The 23,754-nt window shown below is 38.2% G+C and overlaps 1 protein-coding gene across 2 annotated transcripts in view; it reads left to right on the top strand.

The window, feature by feature from the left end:
- Positions 1 to 3,217: 3,217 nt before the first annotated feature.
- The window catches only part of CCDC68 (coiled-coil domain containing 68), a 41,074-nt gene continuing 20,537 nt past the window's right edge, over positions 3,218 to 23,754 (top strand). For both annotated transcript variants that reach the window (XR_009545086.1, XM_007519241.2), the window contains exons 1-6: positions 3,218 to 3,384; positions 4,422 to 4,508; positions 10,213 to 10,353; positions 12,250 to 12,375; positions 14,601 to 14,729; positions 21,059 to 21,141. Coding sequence is in view for 1 of the 2 variants with exons in the window: in XM_007519241.2 (XP_007519303.2) it covers positions 3,265 to 3,384; positions 4,422 to 4,508; positions 10,213 to 10,353; positions 12,250 to 12,375; positions 14,601 to 14,729; positions 21,059 to 21,141 (686 nt within the window). In the remaining variant the exon portion in view is untranslated. The remainder of the gene's footprint in view (positions 3,385 to 4,421; positions 4,509 to 10,212; positions 10,354 to 12,249; positions 12,376 to 14,600; positions 14,730 to 21,058; positions 21,142 to 23,754) is intronic.

Below are 23,754 nucleotides of genomic sequence, written 5' to 3'. Positions count from 1 at the left end.
GGTCCCCACTCGGGGCGGGGGGGGGGTGGGGTGAGTTTGACAAGAGTGAAGCAGTGCCACAGGTGTCTCTCGTTCTCCCTCCCCTCTCAACTTCTGTCTCTTATAAATAATAGTAAATATCAACTGGCCACACCACCATAAGCCAGAAATGAACAGTGTTAGGTAAAAAAATAAAATAAAGTAAAATAAAATAAAATAGTAAATAAATAAGATAAATTGGTGTGCCTCAACTCCTGATAGTTGTTTCTCTACAACTTGAACTGCCTGTGCTTTTCATAGTCAAGTAGTTTTTGATTATCATTATTATTACTTTTTGGCTTTATTCCCCCAAACTTGAATCTGTCAAAAGCTCTGATTTCTTTAAAAAATAATAGACAGAGGGTGGAGGTAGACAGCATAATAGTTATGCAAAGTCTCTCATGCCTGAGTCTTCAAAATCCCAAATTCAATCCCCAACACCACCATAAACCAGAGCTGATCAGTGCTCTGGTTACATATATATATATATATATATATATATATATATATATATATATATATATATATATAAAACACAGAGATCATAGTCTGTTAATCTGTTAAGCATTTAGTACATCTATTTCTAAATTTGTAGTAGGTGTATCATCTAGAAGAATATACAAAATTATAAGATAACAGGGGTCAGGGGTACAGTTCCACAATGTCCCCACCACCAAAGTTCTGTGTCCCCATTCCCTCCACTGGAAACTGCAGTGGTTCTCCCAAGGGCACAGATAGGGGTTGACTATTATTTCTATAATAAAGTTTCTATTATTTCTATCTACTTGCCAGTCTAGCTTCGTGGGCGGGAGAGAGACGACCAGGGACTCATGGCTGAGCTGAACACAGTTTAATTTTTATTGATAAGGAATGCAGTGCAAGCTAGCTAATGTAATCTGTCTTCACTAGAAAGCCCTGTCCTTTATATCTCCTGAAGCGGAAGTGTCAGGAAGAGGTAGTACTTAAGATGGGTGGGGAGAAGGAAAAAGCACATGAACCAGTGGGGATTAAACAGTGGAAAACAGGGTGTGACTACCAACATCTACTGATATTTTTGCCCGTTTTTTCTGTGGTCCTGTGTTCTCTTTTCTTCTGTGTCACATCTACACCTGTTACTACTTCTGAATGTCTTTCCTTATTTTCTCTTATCTCTCTGGGTCACAATGGAGTTAGGCTTCTGAGCCTTTTAGTCATTTTTTTCCCTAGCATTTCTCCTCTTCTGGGAGTATGGGTCAAAATTCTTTTTAGGGTGCAGAAGGTGGAAGTTCTGGATTCTGTAATTGCTTTTTTGCTGGACATGGGCTTTGGCAGGTTAATCCATACTTCTAGAATGTTTTCATGATTCTCTAGAGGGTAGAGATACTTACTCTGGATAGGTAAGGTTCCAGGGCACGTTAGTGAGGTTCTCTACCCAGGAAGGCAGGATGGAATCATAGTAGTATCTTCAACTTGGTGCCTAAAAGGTAGTTAAGATATGAAGCAGGAAAAAATGTTTAATAAACAGGAACCATAAAGTAGGAATAGAGCAGGTGAAAATAGGGGTTTTACAGTAGAAAGAAGCGAGGAAGTCCATCTTAGATATGTTCCTAGGGGCCATGACATTAGTAATTTTTGCTTGAGCTTGATAGCTAGCTAACATGCAGGTGAACTAAAAATATTATCTAGGAAGACGTCAAAGTTAGAGAATAGAACTAGGAAGTTGGATTTGGGCAGAAAATATATAAATACAAATAATTGCTTACCACATCAGTCTGATCCAGGGCCCATGTTTATTCATATTCAGCACAGGAGCCTATATAACCTCTGAGTACCTGTCAGTTTGAGCTTGCAGTGCATAGTAACAACAGGGAACACTCTAGGCTGAACTCATTTCAAGACCAGTTTTCCTCAGGTGGCAGAGTAGGCTGACCTAGCCTCCTTTTGGAAAGTGGGGCAGTCCCTACCATTGCTACTTTATAGTGATGGCAAAGTCCTAGAGAGACCTTTCAAAGGGCTTATAATGACATTCCTGATGGAAGTGACCAGTGATGGTGAAGAGAGGGATTTATCAGAGGTCTAAGCTCATTGTATCTATGGGAGAATCCTAGGATTCCCTGACTAGAGCCTCAGGTCATGGGGTAAGTTGGTGGTGACCAAAGAGGCCACCATTAAGTGAACCAGTCTCTTGCTTTTATCCAGCTTTTGTAGTACTTTCTTTATCTGAGGAGCTTGGACTTTCCCTTGGCTGTTAAAAAAGCATTGTTATTTATTATTTTCAAACTGGTATTAGGCCTGTGGGGTCTGGCTTCAAGTTGTGGAGAAACCTAGGATTTTAGTGGGATCTAAGTTAACCTTAAGTTTTACTGAATTTATTGTTTTAATATAAGGTTGCCCATCGGGATAATAATTGCCCTTTAGTTGATGTATTTTTTTGCCAATATACCTCAAGGCCAAGTGTGTACATTACATAGAAAATACATTTTATATATATATATTCCCTTTTGCCTTTTGTTGCCCTTGTTGCTTTTGTTGTGTTGTAGTTACTGATGTCATCATTGTTGGAGAGGACAGAGAGAAATGGAGAGAGGAGGGGAAACAGAGGGGGGAAGTGACTCCCTTGCAGGTGGGGAGCCGGGGGTTCGAACTGGAATCCTTATGCTGGTCCTTGCGCTTCACACCAAGTGCGCTTAAAGAAAATACATTTTTAAAGGATACATTTTTAAAGGATAATAAGTCATTATCTTATACTCACCATTCCATTTCTAATTATAAGATTTTCCTGTTTTTTTTTTTTTGCCCTAATTTGTATATTTTCCTCATCTGCTAAAATGTTCTTAATTATCTGAGGACAATGACTTTATGGCTTTGTTTATGCCATGCATTTATATGTGTGCTTGCCCATGGATACGTATGCAGAAGCACATATAATAACAATTCTACTATATACAGAAACAGGAAAGAGCGAGAAAGAGAAAAAGAGAGAGCCAGAACACCACTCAGTTCTCAATATGGTGATGTCTGGGGATTGAACCTATGGCTTCTGGGACCTTAAGCATGCCAGTGTTGCTCTATCTTCTGGATAAAGAGAATATAATACTTTAAAGTTTCTGATCAATGATTTATTTAGCTATTATCAATTAATATTAAATTAGTTACTGGATTCATGGCTATACACAGGTATCAGTGATTTATAAATTTTCACTTTACAACATTTATAAACATGTAACTAAGTTTTGTCTGACTTAAATTTTCCAAAAACCAGAATTCATGATGACAACAGTATCTGTGACCACAGAAGTTCCCCCGGATGATAAGAAAGAAGACCATTTTTCCTCATGTGAGTCTACATCGGCTCACATAATTGAAGAAACTGAATATGTGAGGAAGGTATGTGGGAGCCAGAAACCATATTAGAGTAAGATCATTGCAGAAAACAAAGTCCAGTACTGACTGATGGACTTTCTTTCTCCTTGCATACACTTGATGAAGGCCATACCTAGTTTATCCATCGCTGGGTGAAATTTAAGTGTATGTTCAATTATTTTCTCTAGCAGACTTGAAGCTTTCTGTTCCTACGCTCAGCTTTCTGTTCCTACACCTATCAGCACTTAATTTGCCCCACACTATGCACTGCTGGATTTCCTATTGTTTTATACCCTTTTCTAATTGTTTCATGAGTGTTGGCATTGGCACAAGAAAATTCTTATATTTCCTGCTGAGTGCCTGTCTCCCCTTACTCCATCCCTTCTCATGGTTCAGAGTAACACTAACCAAGATGGCCTGAAACATGTTTACTTATGAACTGTTTTTCAGAAAAAATAGAAAAATGTGCCCATAGGTAGTTTTTGACTTGTTTAGACAAATTGTTCATTTTAGTTTTGTCTTACAATTCCACAGGTCACTAGGACATGGGGCTTATATTTCATGCATATGTTTATATGATCCGCTCTGAGCAATTGTTCTGTACTAATTACCAGATCATCATTATTTTGTAGTACTTATAGATAGTACTTGTTTTGTAGTGATTACTAAATAGTAACTGTTTAATAGTAATTACCAGATAGTAAATTAGTACTAAATTATTAGGTAGGAAAAAAAGGATCAAATGGTATTAAATGCTAATTACTATATCATAAGTACTTTGCAGTACAATATTCATTGAGATTATATTTTATATTTGTCTGAGAGTTAGACCAAATGCTTATTTCCTACAATATAGACAAAATAAGCCTAAATGCAAGTAAGATCAATGGCAGCTATTTAAGTCTGAGATCATTATATTCTAGATCATTGTATTCTGAGATCATTATATTCTAGATCATTGTATTCTAGTAAGTCAATATCCCTATAACTGGTATAGAAAAATAAAAGTACTTGATACTAAATGACTCTGAAAAAAAGATGATCTATTTCTTTCCTTCTAGATTAGAACTACTCTGGAAAAGATCCGAACTCAAATATTTAAAGATGAAGTTGGATGTAACAGTGTAAATCACAAGCTAGAGGCAAAGGTAATGAGTTTATCAAAATGTTCTACTTTTAGTTCTTCCTAAAGTGGTATAAGGTTTTTTAAACAACCTTTTTCTATAATGTTTAAGTTACTTGTTGAAGTTTCAAATGAGTGTTGAATGTTTTGATGGTACGTAAATATGTTAGTGGACACATTTGTGAAATGATTGACCAACAGACACCACTAACTGTATCACATGGGAGTGTCTGGACTCAAAAATTTACCTAAATATCATTTGAATTTTTTATTTTTTGAAACAGATTTATTTCATATGAAAGAGAGAAAGAGATAATAGTAGAGATAGAGAAAGAGAGAGACTCTTATGGCGAATGCTGGGCAATGGTACACCCAGTTGAGCACACATATTACTTATGTGTGTGTAAGAAAGAGAAAGAGAGAGAGAGAGAGAGAGATGCACTTGTATACTTCACCAGCACCAGGAATTGAACTGGGAGTTTCAGACATGCAAGTCCCATGTTCTACTAGTTGACTTATTTCCCTGGCTTCCGCTTGACTATTTTAAATAAAACCAATTTATCTAAAGTATATGGGAAGATGGAAGAATAGTCAGGGCACATGGCAGCAACATTTCCTAATAAAAAAGGCTCATGTTTTTATTATTATTTTTAGTAGTGATTTAATGTTGATTTACAAAATTATGCATATAATAGGGTACCGTTCCATACAGTTCTCACTACCAGAGATGCATCCCAGTCCTCTACATTGGAAACTGCAGTAGTTCTCTCAAGGTCACAGATAGAGGCTTATTGTAGAACTATATTTTTATATATGTATATATATTTTCCCCTATTGTTTCAATAGTGTTATCCTCACTTCCTTTCTAAGTCAAACCTGCGCCATTACTGCTTCTGGATATTTTTTTTTCTTTTCTCTCTCAGATAAAAGAAACAGTAAGACTTATACTTTTAGATTCACTTGGGTGCCAGTGGTGGACACATACATGAAGCCATTAGGCCCAATGATCAGACATTCGATAAGCTTAATTATAAATTAAGATTTATGTACTTCTGATTGGACAATCTGCACCTAGTCTTTTCTGACTTACACCAGGTTAAATCTTTTCTAAGTCAGAGCTGGGCCGTGGTGCACTGGGTTAAATGCACATGGTACAAAGCACAGACAGGCATAAGGATTCCAGTTCAAGCCCCAGCTCCCCACCTGCAGGGGGGTTGCCCCACAAGCAGTGAAGCAGGTCTGCAGGTGTCTATATTTCTCTCCTCCTCTCTATCTTCCCCTCCTCTCTCAATTTCTCTCTGTCCTATCCAACAACAACAACAACAAGGGCAACAAAATGGAAAAAATGGCCTCCAGGAGCAGTGGATTCATAATGCAGGCACCAAATCCCAGTGATAACATTGGAGGCAAAAAAAAAAAATCTTTTCTAAGTCAAATCTACCCCTTAAATGTCCATGTTCATTACCTAGTGTGATTGTGAGTATCCCAGAGCAACCAACACACGTAACTAGCATTTTCTTAAACCAAAAGTGCTCTGAAATAGGGGGGGAAAGGGGTTCTGTTTTGGAATAATAGGAATGACAACAAGCTCACATTTGACACTAAAGAGGTGACTCAGTGTGTACCTTCTTTGTGTGAGATTCTGGGTTCAGTCCTTGGTACAGGAGAATAAGAAATAGAATATTATGTCAGGAAAGTGTTTTTGTATCCTTCTCCTTACCCTTCCCCACCAAAAACCAAACAGTGGTCTGGAGATGCCCCACCTGGTAGAGGTGCCATTTGTGAGGACTTGGGTTCTACATGGGAGCCCTGTGGGTAGTAGACTATTCCACTGAGATTTGTATGATTACACTTGTTGCCATTCACACAATCAGGAAATCACCAATGCTTTGATTGGAGTGTATCCCAGTCTTTAAGCAAGGTATGAATGTATGAATCCTTTCAGTTTCACTAGTCGCTAAGGGAATGTGCTATATATAGTATCCTAGGACTTTCCTACTCAAATTGTGGCCCAGAGCTCCAGAAGCATCAGTGTCATTGGGGAAATTCTTAGAAAAGCAGCCTCTACATACTGGGAGTATGGACCGACCAGTCAACGCCCATGTTTAACGGGGAAGCAATTACAGAAGCCAGACCTTCTACCTTCTGCAACCCTCAATGACCCTGGGTCCATGCTCCCAGAGGGATAGAGAATGGGAAAGCTATCATGGGAGGGGATGGGATACGGAGATTGGGTGGTGGGAATTGTGTGGAGTTGTACCCCTCCTACCTTATGTTTTTGTTCATTAATCCTTTCTTAAATAAAAAATTAAAAAAAAAAAAAGAAAAGCAGCCTCTAGAGCTCCATCGCACACCTCCAGGTGAGAACCTATATTTCAAACAGATCTATCACCAAGTGATTCACATGCACATTAAAGCTTGAGAGCCACTGGTCTGTGACCTCTGTAGTCATCTACAGCTGACTATAATTTACTTATAATTTACTACTATAATTTACTTCCTATAAGAAAATTTCAGCCAATATTAATTAACAAATTGATATGAAAACAATTCTTCACTGTTGAAAACATGAACTACAAGGGAATGAGTTGGTTTTTAACTTGCATTTTTGGATTAGAAATAGTAAAACCATGACAGAATTATGGTGTTATAGATATATTATTTTTGTTTTTATTTCTACAATGTTATGTATATAGAAGAAAGAACATAACTATTTTGTTAAACAGTCTTGGGTTATTCTAATTCCAGGTTTGGATGATATCTTTTAGTAAAACCTTATTTAATTAAATTCTTATTATCGGGGCCAGGTGGTGGCACACCTGGTTGAGCACACATGTTACAGTGCACAAAACCCAGGTTCGAGCCTCTGGTCCCCACCTGCAGGGGAAAATCTTCACAAGTGGTGAAGCAATGCTGCGGTGTCTCTGTGTCTCTCTCGCTCTCTATGACCCCCTTCCCTCTCAATTTATGACTGTCTTTATCCAGCAAATAAAGATAAAAGATTCTTATCATCAACTTTCTTATTTGTATAATTCTTCTTCTAGCGTTTGCCCTTCTTCCGTAGCCAGTCAACAGCGTCAGGTTGAGCCTGATGTCTGCTTGTTGCTGGCTTTGAAAGTGACTGGGATCCATGTGGATTCAGTCGGCTAGGAAGGATCGTCAGTTTCCCCAATAAATGGGTACTCACGGGATGCACCACGAGAAGGTCGATCCAATGCATCCCATCGTCTTACAGTGTTTTGAATATTCAGACAATTGTGTATGAATCGTCTAAATGACCAGCTGACACATAAAAGTGCCTAACAAATAAAAGTTATTATAAGTATTGTTAGCCTTAAAATTCAGGGGGTCCATTAACAAGGTAAATACTATTTGGAATCAAGCAGTAAGAATTTTAGGTACAAAAGAAGCAAGCATGTTTTCAGGGGATATCGGTCAGGTTTTATGAGAACAAAACAGGAAGATGAGATAAATGACTAAAGAAAGTAATTGATTAGTGTTAACAAGCATAAACTATTTTGGCTATGCATAATTGGTTACTGAGTCTGTCCTCAGGCAAAAAAAAAAAAAGGCCCATAATCATTAATCCTCATGATCTGGATGACTTTTAAAGCAATTGTCTGCTTGATGGTTTCTTAAAACAACTGCTGTTTGGTCCAGTTCAAGTCTTCGACCTAGTTCAAATGAGGCAGATAAGGCAGTTTTGCTGACATGGTTGGATTCATTTGAAAAATGACTCCATAAATGGCAGCTTTTCACAGTGTCTTTCAAAAATCAGAAAAACAACTGAATAGAAAAGAAAGGTTTACTGGCTTCAGGATAACTTAGAAATTGAGAAGTCACTCTGGCCAGTATAGGTTAAAGAACAAGTTTCAGGAAAGGAAAAAGAGTCTGTTTTTATATCTAGTAAAGTCAGATGGATAACACTAACCCCCATCCCAGCAATATATATGCATTAGATTTTTTTTTAGGGAAGATAATGCATATATATGAGTGGGAACAGTGGAAAAATATAGTTGAGGAACATACAATGAACATATTATATAAACATGTAATGTATGTACAGAAACATGAGGACATGTTTGTTTTTTTTTTTATATGGCAATGAGTAGGTAGGTTAATACCTAGGACAAATATATATATATATGTATGTATGAAACTTTTTTTTCTTTATTTTTTCCCTTTTGTTGCCCTTGATGTTTATCATTGTTGTTGTTATTGCTGCCATTGTTGTTGGATAGGACAGAGAGAAATGGAGAGAGGAGGGGAAGACATAGAGGGGAGAAAAAGATAGACACCTGCAGACCTGCTCTTCACCTCCTGTGAAGCGAACCCCCTGCAGATGGGGAGCCGAGGGCTCAAACTGGGATCCTTACGCTGGTCCTTGAGCTTTGCGCCATGTGTGCTTAACCTGCTGTGCCACCTCTGGGCTCCCCACAAAGATAGTTTCTATGTACAGTTGTCAATGACCACTTGACTCTAGTGAGACATCTGGGGCATTTGTCAGCACAATGGGATTGTGCTGACAAATGCACAGAAGCCTCCGGCCTCTGTGTTTTTTGTTTTGTTAGTTCTATAGAGTCCTTCTCAGTTTTGACAAGAAGCAAAAAGTCCAATAAGTTTGTATTGTTTGATGACAGTATGGACGCCTGTTTGATTCCTCAGTTCATCTTAAAATAAGTTTGAACAATCAAAAGAGCACTGGATGAACCAAGTAAAGAGACTGTTTGATTTAGGAGTTATTTCCCTCACTTGTTATTTAACCATTGATTCTAGTACTCAGTTTGCATATCTGTAAATTTAATAGGTTTTAGTTAAATGTTTGCACATTTCCTTACAGTATCCACTTGTTCTAGGGAAGATAAATTTACTCTTCATGTGCATAGAGTTACACTGGCATATATTGAGTTACACTGGCACTAACATTCATTTCTAACATCTCTGACCAAAATTTTTTATATTATTACAAGGAAGCATCATTATACATCAAATACTTTGTGTTGTATTATGTCAACCTGTAGTTGTTATTATTACTTTACATTAGTTTGACTCTATTGGTTTGTTATTATAAAATAAAGCCAAAATAATGTCTGAAAGTTGGGTTAAAAAAAATCTGCCAACCTGACTTGCCTGGGCAGAGGACCCCACCAGTGTGTCCTGGAGCCCTGCCTACCCTTAGCCCCGCCCCACTAGGGAAAGAGAGAGACAGGCTGGGAGTATGGATTGACTTGCCAACAGCCATGTTCAGTGGGGAAGCAATTACAGAAGCCAGACCTTCCACCTCCTGCACCCCATAATGATCCTGGTTCCATATTCCCAGAGGGATAGGGCATAGAGAAGCAATCAAGGGAGGGATGGGATACAGAGTTCTGGTGGTGGGAATTGTACCGCTCTTATCCTATGGTCTTGTCAATATTTTTATAAATAAAAATTTAAAAAAATCTGGCCTTGTGGGTAAAATTTATCTCCTAGAAGAACTTAATATTGATACTACAGTTTAAATTATAGTATCTATGACAGACATCAAAGATATATTTCTACTTTTTAAGAATTGATTCATAGAGGCCAACTGCTTAATTTGGAATTTCCAATTAACATTTGAGATTCAAAAGATTGCTTTTATTCCTGCTGCCTGAATCTCCTTTGATACATATGATAAAGAGTGATATCATTGGCTAGCATTTGCAAAGGAAATTCGGGTCTCTCATTCTTATGCCTGTTCATTTTAGCGCTATGGAAACACTCAAAATGGCTCTGATTCTGAAACGGATCCTTCTTGTTGCAGTTTGGATATGCTCATGGAAAGGATGAAAGGAAAAGACCTGCAACTCTTAGAAATGAACAAAGCAAATCAAGTACTGAAAATCAAGGTGGGACCATGTGTTAGAGGCATTTCTAATTTTGTATTTTGAATATTTCAACCCATAGTATTCATTGACCTGTGAAAACAAAGGGCCATTCACACACATGCTGTGAATGAATGCTATACATCTCTACATGTTTTAAACATGCTACCAATTATTCATTTTCATGCAGATGCATTTTTACACTTTGCAAATTAAATCTCATTTCTTGATCCTACCCTTTATATTTAATTATTTAATATTTTATTTTAAAGAGAGATAGAAAGATCAGAGCACTTATCAGCTCTGGCTTATTATGATAGTGCTGGGGATTGAACCTGGGACTTTGGAGTCTTGAGCATGAAAATCTTTTGCAGAACTATCATGCTGTCTCCTCAGCTTTAATATTAATATTTTTAAAAGTTTTACAGGAGACAGGAGGTGGCACACGGTACTGTGCACACTTAGCCATGTGCAGGGACATGGCCTAACTACCCAGTTTGCATCTGCAGACTGGGGATAAGCTTCATGTGTGGAGTAGTGCTGCGGGTCTCTCTCTTTTAATTTTTTATTATATTTATTTATTTGTTGGATAGAGACATCCAAAAATAAAGAGAGAAGGAGGTGACAGAGAGGGAGAGAGAGAGAGAAAGACACCTGCAGCCCTGCTTCACCACTTGCGAAGCTTTCCCTCTGCAGGCGGGGACCAAGGGCTTGAACATGGGAACCTAGGTCCTAGCACATTATGACATGTATGCTCAATCAGGTGTGTCACCACCTGGGCCCAGAGTCAGTCTCTCTCTCTTTCTCCCTCTCTCTCTCTCTCTCTCTCTCTCTCTATATATATATATATATATATATATATATGTATATATATATATATATATATGTATGTATCTCTGCCCCCTGTTCCCTCTCAATTTCTCTCTGTCTCTATCAAAAAGAAAAAAGCTGTACAAAATTTCAATGGGTATAAAATTTCATTTACCCAAGATGAATCAGTTCTTGAGATTTGCTATAGTTTTTTCTTTTTTGTAAAGACACAGAGAAATTAAGACAGCAAGGGCAGACAGTGGGTGGGGGTTGGGGAGGAAAGGCACCTGCAGCACTGCTCCATCATTTTGAAGCTTCTACTGCAAGGTGGGTAATAAAGGGGCTTGACCTGGGTTCCTGCACATGGTGATGTGTGCACTTAGCCTGTTGTGCCATCACCTAGTCCCCTTAATATTATCCTGCACTCTTAAATATGCTAGGAGGATCCACTCATGTTAAGTACTTTTATGCAATAATTTTAATGATCAATTATATAGAAATATTTTATAAAATAATTAAAATTAAATTAATATTTATTTTCTAAATATTAATTCAATCACTTATATAGTCAAGTATCTTATTGCTTAATTGCTATTGAGTGCTGTGTCTTTCATGGATTTATTTTATATACAGTCCCTAATATTGTGCTACATAAATTTTTGCAGACTTCCCTTTCTCCTGAGGTGAAATTTCTGAAAAACTCTTGACTTTAGCTTTTCTTTTCTTTTCTTTTCTTTTCTTTTCTTTACTGACCCACTTCTATTTCTGAGAAATGGCTTCTTAATAATAACATGTGGGCACAGCTGAGAAAACACTTGTGTATAACTCATAGGACACCAGGGAAGCTTTGAAGGGAAGCCTGTAAACACAGGCCTTTGCTGTGCTGCAGCCTTCGCGTGGCCTAATCTGGCCAATTCCACCTGTGCATCAGTCCCACCAATTAAGGGGTTTGCCATTTCATCTTTCCTGGAAAACAGTCTTTTCCCTTGCCCATCATCTCTAAGTTTCGGTGACAATCTGTGTTTCTAATTGCCCGTCACATAGTTTTGACTTTAATCCTTTCCATTGTAAATTGTGAAAACCTACATAGTGATTTTTTTTTTCTCCCAGCTGGAAGCTTCCAGGGAAGCAGGAGCATCAACTCTGAGAAATGTGGCCCAGAGATTATTTGAAAACTATGAAACACAGTCTGGAGAAATAAGAAAAAAACATGAGGCTGCAAAGCATTTGCTTCAGGTACTGAGCTAGCAAGCTAGCAGTGTGGCTTTTGGAGTACTAGTTCCCTAGCCTTCATGACCTTTGTTTCGGAGAAGTCAGCTCTGAAATATGTAGTGGCCACTTGACTTGGCCAACCTGAATTGGAGACCAACGCTGTCTTCTGTACTTTATCTCCCTGCCTGTGCTTAGCCCAGCATCTAAAAGTGGTCAGGCTGTGGAGCTGATATTCTCGCCCAGAGTCCTATACACACACAGGTGAGGGCAGGCATTCTCGTTTGCCTAGGAACCAGGGCTGGCCCAGGTGACACTATGCAGGGACTTCTAGGTCTGCTGGACTCACCTGAAAACTTAAACTGAGACAGTCTACCTCTCTAGGCATGGGTTCCTTTTCTCTAAAATGGATGATAAATGTTTTCCAAAGTTTTAGGTCCATGAATATATAATTCCTATTAAACAAATAGAAATCATATATGTACATATATATATTATGGGCTGGTGATCATTTATATATCTTGGGTTGACAGAAGAGTCATGGTGCATTTTTGCACAGGAAAAATTACATCGTGACTTTTCTGACAACTCAGTAGTTTATATGTCAATATATAAATATATGAAAAAGTAAAAGATGTAAATATGTGTGTGATGTCCTTGCAAACAAATTATATATGTGAATAAATGAATATCATAATAGACACACCATTTAAGAATATTAAGTATCTGTTCTAGAATCTATAAAACTTTACATAAAGGTTGTTTCTGAGGAATGGAAGAGAAAAATGTTTATGTGTGTATGCTGTGAAAGGGAACTTAAAACAAGGAGGCTTAGGGGAGTTGGGCAGTAGTGCAATGGGTTAAGCGCATGTGGCACGAAGCGCAAGGACCAGCATAAGATCCTGGTTTGAACCCCCGACTCCCCACCTGCAGTGGAGTCACTTCACAGGCTGTGAAGCAGGTCTGCAGGGGTCTATCTTTCTCTCTCCCTCTCTGTTTCCCCCTCCTCTCTCCATTTCTCTCTGTCCCATTCAACAATGACTACATCAACAACAACAACAACAAAAATTACAACAATAAAACAAGGGCAACAAAAGGAAATGAAAATTTAAAAAAAAGATAACTTTAAAAACAAGAAGGTTTCTGGGATAATATGAGATAAATATTTAGTAGAAAAATAGACTAAGTGCCTGGATCTCTGCCACTAGCCCCTCAGCAGGTCCTCTGGAAGCTTCAAGCTCTGGTGGTGATGGGTGGGCACACATATACATGCAGAGCCTGGGAAGAGAGCTGGCTGCGTGGGCAGGAGTGTGCTGTGTGAGACACGGGCACCTGGGGGCTTAAGCCCTCAGTCTTTGCAAAGAGTACTCAGCTGGTATTTCTAAGGGAAGCAATGCACTTCCCCAATGCGCCCCCCCCCCCCATTAAATGCACAGAGTTCTGGTCTGTGCACAGAGATGCGTAGGCACAGTTCAGAAGTTGGATGAAGCACTCTCCTGAGTAGCCTGTGGGTGACAGGATGGAGATTTGTCTCTTTTTTTTAAAAAAAAATTATTTATTTATCCCCTTTTGTTGCCCTTTTTGTTTTATTGTTGTAGTTATTATTGTTGTTGTTGTTGGATAGGATAGAGAAATGGAGAGAGAAGGGGAAGACAGAGAAGGGGAGAGAAAGATAGACACTGGCAGACCTGCTTTACTGCCTGTGAAGCGACTCCTCTGCAGATGGGGAGCCTGAATCTCGAACCCGGATCCTTACACTGGTCATTGCACTTTGTGCCACGTGTGCTTAACATGCTGCGTTACTGCCTGACTCCTGAGACTTTTCTCTTGATGGTCTTTCAGCACAACTCCTACCCTGTGTCTTGCAGCAACTGCCTGATGCAGTGGGCTGTTTCTTCTGTCTTTATAATTTAAAGCCCATGATGAGCTTGAACATATACAGTTTGATTTTTTTCTAGATAAGGTTTGTTGAGAATAAGTTAAAAAAAAAAAGCTCTTATCAACTAATTTTTCAGTTTAGGCTTCATGCTTTAAACATTCTAGGAATGATATTAACATATTAATTCTCCATTGGTTTAGCATTGTTGTAATTGATTAGGTATGCTTTGAAGGAAACACTGAATTTAAGTAATTCTAAACTAGTATGAATTATTATATTTATTTTTTATACTTAAAAAATTAGAAGGGGAGATAATGTCTACATAGATTTAATGAAAATAGTAGTCTGACAAATGTTATTCTTCTGACCAAAGGTTAACAAACTTGAAAAAGAACAGAAATGGAAGCAACATTCTGACCATCTGAATCAAGTTGCTGAAAAGCTTGAAGAAAAACATAATCAAATCACTGAGTTAGAGAACCTTGTACAGAGAATGGAAAAGGTATGCCTCTGGCAAATTAGAAGTTTTTTTTCCCCCTCCTGGAGTGAGGAGGAGAATAAAGAAACTGACTGCAATGAAAATGTAAATGAAATGTAAATGAAAACTGTAAATGAAAATACTCTTTGCTTCTACTAAGACGTTAGTGAGTACTTAATAGTATTGGTTTCTTGCCTAACATACTGGATGTGGAAGATGTGGCTGTTAGGATCCTGGGTTCTAGCATGCTCCAGGATAGAAAAGATTAATCAAACATTTATCCACAAATCTAAGAGTAGTCTGAAGAGGCTGACAGTGGTTACATCTCACGATGAGACTACAACCAAATGCCAACCACCACTTTATTGACCAGAACATGTATTGCATCAAAGAGAAATGAGAAACATCAAACGTGTTTTTAAGGGTACATACCTAAACGTAGCTAATGTCAAGGTACGTTTAATGTTAGGCTCATCAGAGCTATTACTACTTGACTACCAAGGACACTGTTCTAAATGTCAGACATCATGTAGATTCTTTTATGCCATATCAAATATTGGATCCTGTCTCAGGTCACCTTTGTACTTTTCCAGATTTCTGACAGGGGTGCTGGTTTCAGTCATAAAAATTTATTTATTTTTAATTTTTTTATTGCATTTATTTATTTTCCCATTTGTTGCCCTTGTTTTTATTGTTGCTGTAGTTGTTGTTGTTATTGATGTCATCTTTGTTGGATAGGACAGAGAGAAATGGAGAGAGGAGGGGAAGACAGAGGGGGAGAGAAAGATAGACACCTGCAGACCTGCTTCACCCCCTGTGAAGCGACTCTCCTGCAGGTGGGGAGCCGGGGGCTCGAACCGGGATCCTTACTCCGGTCCTTGCGCTTTGCGCCATGTGCGCTTAACCGCTGCCCTACTGCCCGACTCCCTGTCATCAATATTTAAACCCAGGCTTGCTGACCCATTATTTGTTAACTTATGACCTCCACCAGACACCTTTCAGAGAGTGAGGAGTTGTAACAAAAGAGAACATGCATGAGGTACTGCACTTAAGCTAGGTAGCATGGCTCTAAACAAAGGAAACGGGACAGCAGTACAAGCACATACCACCAAGTTTTAGACAAAATGTGAATCATGAGGTTTCCAATAACAGATAACAGGCAGCATAAATTCAGAAGTCACCAACAACTGGATATATTCTGTACCTTATTACAGATTTACCTTTCTACAAAACACTATAATCTTATTGTCTATCACCTTCTCTTGCTAGTAAATGAATGGCTTAAAAGAGGAACCAGGTCAGGTAATGAATGAAGCAGTGGGGATAATCACTAAGTTCATCTCCTAGTAGTAGTAGCACAGTTGGTTCTGGAAGCTCAGCATCAGGAATTTTCAGCCACCCAAGTTCACATGCAAAAACCCACGACTGTATTAGAATTAATAACTTTTGCACTAAGAGAAGACAATATATGTAAATTGGAACTTTTAAAAGAAATACAATTTAGGGAAGAATAATGACAGAATAAAATTATTAGGTTTTGTATAAATTCATGTAAGAAAAGTTGGCACTAAACTATATACAAAAGGTGATCACATAATTACAATTATTCATTCATGCCTTAGACTTTAGAATTCACATGAAGAACAATATTCTTTAAATTGCAAAACAAGCAGAAAACTGAGAGAATATAAGAATATCCGCTTTGCTACTTAGTAAAATGTGCCCTTATAAATGTTTATGTTTATACTAATAGTTCCCTGATTTACCTCTGTTCATTTTCTCCTTGTTTTATTTTATGAGAATGCCTGGACTGGGGCCATTTTTAAAATGTCACTTTGAGAGCATCATCTTTTAATATTCAGGCTTCTTGCCAAAGGGACTTGGATTAATTTAAAAATATTTCCAAAAATTTAATTTATAACTCAGTGGGTTTGGCTGAGTTTGTCATCTTAATGAAGGTTTTATGAAAAATACCACGAAAAATTAGATAAGCTTGAACTGAACTGAATCTAATACTTATTTGCAGTTCTATTTGTGTTGTATAGTGGATGACCACCAAGTGATGCTTTGGTTAGAATCACTGAGCTAGCAGCTGGTTTGTCCAGGTGTGACCAGTTTATAATTATGATGTTTTGAATAAAGTAGACTATTTGAACATTTCTTAGAGTTAGAACACGGATCCTGCAACAAATAGTCTATTACACCAAAGTACTCACAGAACGTTTATATGTAGGAATATAAGTCAATTCAGGAGTTTCAAGTAGGGTTGGTTAACATGCTTGATATTTAAATGCTCCTAAATTTTATTTTTGATAGTTGAGATCATATTAGTACACATGTTATGTTTTAGGGGTACAACTTTATATCTCCTCCCAGTGTGTGTTATTACTCCATGGCCACCAGCAACACAGCAGTATTTTTTTTTCCATTATAGTATCACACCAACCCCAATAAAAGTGGATCAGGTTGAGTGGCCTAGTCAGTCCCTGAAAATTCACAAAAGTTCTTTGGAACTTCTGTTTTCTGAGCAGTGCTAGAAAATCTGTGTCATAGGTGAATTCTAAGAGTTTTGGGGAGCAGTCACTTGGATGTTTATTCACCAAATATTTGAATACCTCCCGTATGCCAGGCAGGGCCAGAGGCTAGATGGGAGATGAGTGTTTGTGGAAATGACAATGTACTATATCTGGATGGTGTCAGACTCATTAACTTTCCAGATATTCTCTGTTTTTTTTTTTCCCCTAATGACTTGTAGGGAGAATTGATTACTTAATAATTGTCTGATGTTGATCCATAATCGTGGACTGTTGCTAGGAATTATAAGCAGAATGAGGAATAACAGGCCGTAAGATGCTAGAATATTCCTGTTTAGTAAATTGCTACAGCAGGGTCTTCTAGAATCTCCAGGAGATAGAGATGGGTGGTGAAATTAGAGAAACAATGTGCAAGGGTTTTCTTTTTTAATTTTCTTTCATTATCTTTACTTATTTATTTATTGAATAGAGACAGCCAGACACTGAGAGGGGTGGGGAAGATAGAAAAGGTGAGAGGCACAGAGACACCTGCAGCCCTGTTTCACCACTTGTGAAGGTTTGCCTCTGATGGTGGGGGCCAGGGGCTTGAACCTGGGTCCTTGTACACTACAATGTGTGTGCTTAACCAGGTGCTCCACCGCCTGGCCCCTTCAAGAGTTTTTAAATAGACTTTATGTTTGGAAAAGCAAACAAGCAAATTGCAAAAACTGTATGAGGTAAATCTCAGTAGTAGAATCTTGGATTGAGGAGAAAACTGAGGATATAGGCTATGATGCAGCATGTTCTTAAGTAGGAAGTGCAGGGAGCTCTTGAGATTTTTTTGTATTGAGTAGGGGAAAAGCTTGAGTTCTAAGAGAAAATGAACATTGAAAATGAACATCCCCAAAAAGAAAAAAAATACATTGATAAATATGGCCTTGATAGTGGGAGCTCTCTAGAGAAGGATTCATTTTCTACTCACTTGAACAAGCTACTGCTCCAGTAAATAGCCATTAGTAGTATGAGGTCTGCTAATGAACACATTACTTAAAACCTTCACCATCTGTCCCACTTTCATCAGGGATGCAGTGAGAATGAATTCCATAAACAGTGATAAGCCAGCAAAAATGCCCAATAAGAGCACTTCAGTATGGCATATGTTCCTTTTACTAGCAGTGCAATTCTGTTGCATCATATTTGTTGGGTGTCATTGATTCAGTTCTATTAGAATTTTAGAGTTCAAAGGCACTTTTGAGACCACCTAGTTCCTCATCATCATTTTATAAATGAGGAGGATGTGAAAAAGGAACCATTTCACAGCCCTCTAGTTACCAGTTCACACTCCTTTCTATTATGCCCTTATCTTCTCTGGCGCTCCTCATTCTAAGTCATTTGTATAACATTTGGCAATGATTAAAATTGCAGTCTACTTCATCCTGCTCTATAGGACAGGGGGATTCTGCAGCTCCTCAGAAGTGAGGTTTTAGAAAAATGGGTTGCCCGTCTAGTAGTGTTGTGAAATTCTTTCCTTTTCTAGTAGACATGATCCCTGAGAAGTGCTAGCTGGTATTATGTGATTTTTTTTCCAGTTATCAAATAGGAAGCATTGAAATCCCAAGCTGAGTGATAAATACTTGATCAAGGTAGAACATTTATTTGTACAATTATCTGGTCTCCTTGATCTGGTTGTGATGAGCTATCAATCAAGAGTAAGCTCAGAGACTTGGTGGTGGCTCACCCAGTAGAGCACGTTACCATGCATGAGGACTGGGGTTTCAAGCTCCTGGTCTTCACCTGCAGGGTAGAAGCTTTCTGAGCAGTGGAGTAGTGCCTCTCTTTCTTTTGGCCTCTATCTCCTACTTCTGCTCCCTCTCAGTCTCTGTCTTTCATCTTTTGGAAAAAAAAATATGGTCATTATTATTGGTGAAGTTGTGAAGGCACCAAGCCCTGGTGATAATTTTGGTGTGTGTGTGAGAGAGAGAGAGAGGGGCGGGGGGGGAGGAGAGAGGAGAAATCCTATTAATCCTATTGTTAGATACCCTTTCTTCCCTACATGGTTCAAGCAAATTCAAAACCAATTATCAGTTTTGTGTTACTTTATTCATAGAATTACCACAATAAGTTCGCAAAACTAGCCTGTGGTACCTCAAAATTAATTTGAACACTCTAGGGTTAGACCAGAACATTTCTACAGGTGAGAAAAATTCTAGGGGCCAAATAGTGGCACATCTGGTTAAGCACACATGTTACAATACACAAGGACCTGGGTTTGAGCCCCCATCCTCCCACCTGCAGAGGAAAAGCTTTGCCAGTGGTGAAGTAGTATCACAGGTGTCTCTCTGTCTCTGTCTCTCTCTCTCTCTCTATTATCCCCCTACCCTCTTGATTTCTGGCTGTCTCTGTCCAATAAATAAAGATTTAAAAATTTAAAAAAAGAACAAGAATGCTACAGGAAACGTTTAGACAAAAACACACTCTAAAAAAATTGAAAGAACACATATAAATTATCTGTCACCAATAAATTACTATATGCTGAGGTTCTGCTCTATCCCATCAATATTGTAATATAGATAGTGGTTTTCCACTTTTATGCATCTCATACAAATTTAGAATGAATACGTGCCAGATGTTTAATTCAGCCCAATAGATGAAGGGACAAGCAAGATGATAAAATATGTAAAGAAAGCATTTAGACTTTATAAAAAAAGAGCATAGAATAGTATTACTAGGTTATATGCAAAGCCAATTATTCTTCTTTAAGGTGATTATATCATAATCTTCCAGGCTATGTTTTCTACCAGACAGAAAACTACAAGTTAATATGCAAATTCACAGTGCCAGAAATGGAATCAAATAATAAATAATGAAGACAAATAGAAAAATTCTTCAGGAGAAATAATATATAGGAGAGAATTCTAAACAATAATACAACATGTCATTAAAAACCTATATTCTTTTGATTCCTAAGTCTTGGTGAATTTTTCTTAGTTGTGATAAAACTTTGAAAAACTAAAGCCTTGGCAAAAAGTACATTGCTACAAAATTTGAAACCATGTCAGACTATGTCCCAAGATTTTAAACAGTACTGCACATAGCACCAAAGCATCTCTTATTATTAAATATGAACAATGAACACAGTTATTCCAGCTTGGCTTCGCACTGTTTTATTTGTTTTCTCTTTGGGTGGAAAGAGTTTGGTTCTCTAAGTTCACTAAAACATTTACTTAGATGCTCTTCATTAACGTCATGATTTTTTATAGCCTAATTATGAACTGCATTTATCGTAGGTAGTCTTGGTCCTTATCTAAAATTTACTAATTGTCTCCTTATTGAGAGATACTTCATGAGCAGGTTGCTATCAAAATAAGGGTCCTTGGGCACCAACAACTCAGTCTAATGTATAAGAAGCAGGTGTGATGGGGGAGAGACAGTCAGTGTCTAGAGAGAGATAAGTAAGCAGTCTCTGGTGGAAGGAGAATGGAGAGAGGCAGGCCAAGTTAGTTCTATTTCAGCAGTAGACTGGAGGAGGAGCAAACGTTGTCAAAGACTGGTAAGGCAAATCAAGACAACTTGTCCTGACCTGCCACTGAGCTCCTTTAAACTGTTCAAGAGAAAGCCTAACCAAGTTTCACTGGAATGGGTTGGAACAGCTTCCTCTAAAATTTGCTTTTTAGCTGTAGACATATTTCTGGTATTTCAGGATAAATGTTTTATGCACTGTTCCTAAGAAGAGGTTTCCAGCCACCTGCAAGTGCACACATGCACATATGCACACATATGCAGAGAAAGAGAGAGAGACAGAGAGAGTTAAAGAGAACATTGTATCTTCTTTTCTTCTAGGAAAAGAGAGAACTGCTAGAAAGAAAACTGTCTTTGGAGAAGCAGCTTCTGCAACTCAAACCCAACGCTACATGTATTAAAAGGTTTGCAAATTTGCCTCCTAAGTCAAAGCTGTTCTTGATCTTTTTTTCCCCTCCACTTGTCCACTGATCAGTGGGCAGAAATCCCTCCTCCTCCCCTTCCTCCTCCTCCTCCTCCTCCTGCTCCTCCTCCTTCTTCTCTTCCTTTTCCCCACCTCTTCCCAAACCCCCTCCCCCCCCACAAGGAAACAGACAACTGAAAGTACATGGGGAAGGAATAGCATTTAGAATTAGCAACCTTCTACCTCACTCTACCCACTAAGGAAGGGGGAATTCACTGTGCTTCAGAGGAACTGATAGTTGATCCTTCTGAAGAGTGAGCCTGTTTTCTCTCTCTATTCCCTTGGTGTTAGAGAGGATTTTTCTAGGTCTTCATTCACTCTGATGCTTTTGTTTTTGCTAATGGATCTCTTATAATCATCATTGAATTGGTTAGTCCACAAGTAGAAGTGATGCTCCCTAGCTTTGTAGAAAATGAAGAGAATAACTATGAAAGCATCTCTTTAAAAAAAAAAAAATTTTCCCATTTTGTTTAACATTGTTGTGGTTATTGATGTAGTTGTTGTTGGATAGGACAGAGAGAAATGGAGAGAGGAGGGGAAGACAGAGAGGGGGAGAGAAAGACTGACACCTGCAGACCTGCTTTACTGCTTGTGCAGCGACTCCCCTGCAGGTGGGGAGCCAGGGGCTTGAACCAGGATCCTTAGGCCAGTCCTTGTGCTTTGCGCCACATGCTCTTAACCCGCTGCACTACCACCCGACTCCCAGAAAGGACCTCTTTAATAGTTCTTTAGGCTCTCTTAAAAATCCACAAAATTTACAAGAAACCACAGTTTTAGGCTGGGTTTAAAGATAGCATCAACATTGCTTTTCCTTATTGGCAGCTGTTAGAAAACTCTGGAATTCCAAATAATAATTTCTACATAAGAAATTTCCTGAAGCATTTCCTTTTTTTCTTTTTTCTTTTTTTTAAATTTCAGCCCTTCAAAATCATTGTATGTTCAGATATAATGTTCATATTCAAATCTCTTCTAGATCAAAGTTCATCCATCTAGCACTATATGGGTAACAGACACTACTACGAGTCTCAGAGCATATAAATTCTTATTCATTCAATATGTGCTAAAACATCCCCTTCTCTTGGTCCTTTGTTTTTTAATCCATTTTCTGTTTTCTTTCTATAACCACTTTCTTGTCTGTTATGCCATTCACCTCATTCATATGCATGCATTTTGAATCACATATTCCAAAGTCCAGAACTGACCTAACCTTGGCAATTTCACATACATTTTCCCAGACACATAGAATGCTTCTAATATTAATTTCGCCATAGTTCTCAATATGAAGACTTCTGTTTTACAACAGGGGTAGATAGCATAATGGCTATGCCAAGAGACTCTCATGCATGAGGCTCCAAAAGTCTCAGGTTCAATCCATCACACTACCATAAACCAGAGTTGAGTAGTGCACTGATTAAAAATAAACAAATAAACAAACAAATAAATACTATCTTACAAAGAGGACTTCTAAAAGCATTCTGTAGCACTGATATCTCTGTGGAGAATGAAGGAGATACTGTAGAAAGCATTCAAAGTCATCTGCAATTACACATATTCATGAATCTAGGTATACTTTGTGGCTGCTTTCTTTCTTTCTTTTTAAATATTTATTTCCTTTTATTGCCCTTGTTGTTATATTGTTGTAGTTATTATTGATGTCATTGTTGTTGGATAGGACAGAGAGAAATGGAGAGAGGAGGGAAAGACAGAGATGGGGAGAGAAAGATAGACACCTGAAGACCTGCTTCACCGCTTGTGAAGTGACTCCCCTGCAGATGGGGAGCCAGGGGCTTTAAACAGGATCCTTACGCAGGTCCTTATGCTTTGCACCACCTGCGCTTAACCCACTGCGCTACTGCTTGACTCCCGACTGCTTTATTTCTTAGAGAGAGCCTTTGCATGCAACAAAAATTTTAATTAGTACAAGCATCTAGAAAAATCTGAGTTTGATTTTTATTTTTTGTAAAGATGATAGTGTCATTCTTTGAGTCAGAATATAATCATTAAAAATATCAACTGATCTATTATCCTCTCAGATCTATTACAAATTGACAATTGTTATAAGGCATTTTTTTTTAAAGTTCTTATGTAAGTTTGTGAAATGTCTTGAGGGAAACAAATATTTTGTGTTTCTCTGAAGGCTTTTAAACATCCAGACAGATGCTATTTTCATAGATTGTAGGTATCACAAATATTTATCTTATTATTAAATTTTGACCTATGTGAAGAAATATTTTTGAGGCGTTGGAATCTGACACACTGGGTTAAGCGCACATAGTCCTAAGCGCAAGGACCCGTGAAAGGATCTCGGTTCGAGCCCCCACACTCTACCTGCAGGGGTCTGCTTCAGGAGCTGTGAAGCAGATCTAAAGGTGTCTTTTTCTCCCCCTGTCTTCTCCTTCTCTCAATTTCTCTCTGTCCTATCCAGCAATAACAACAATAACCTCCATTTTAGTTAAGTAGTTTCCCTCTTCACTTGTTTTCTGATCTTGTGTTACTTAATAACTTCTCTCCTTTTTTATCCCCAGCTGGTTTATGGTCTCTGTATTTTCCTTTC

Source organism: Erinaceus europaeus, chromosome 15 (genome assembly GCF_950295315.1).
Source record: "Erinaceus europaeus chromosome 15, mEriEur2.1, whole genome shotgun sequence".
NCBI lineage: Eukaryota > Metazoa > Chordata > Mammalia > Eulipotyphla > Erinaceidae > Erinaceus > Erinaceus europaeus.
Note: the sequence above shows the minus strand (reverse complement) of the source record. Positions and strands in the feature narration are given on the sequence as shown.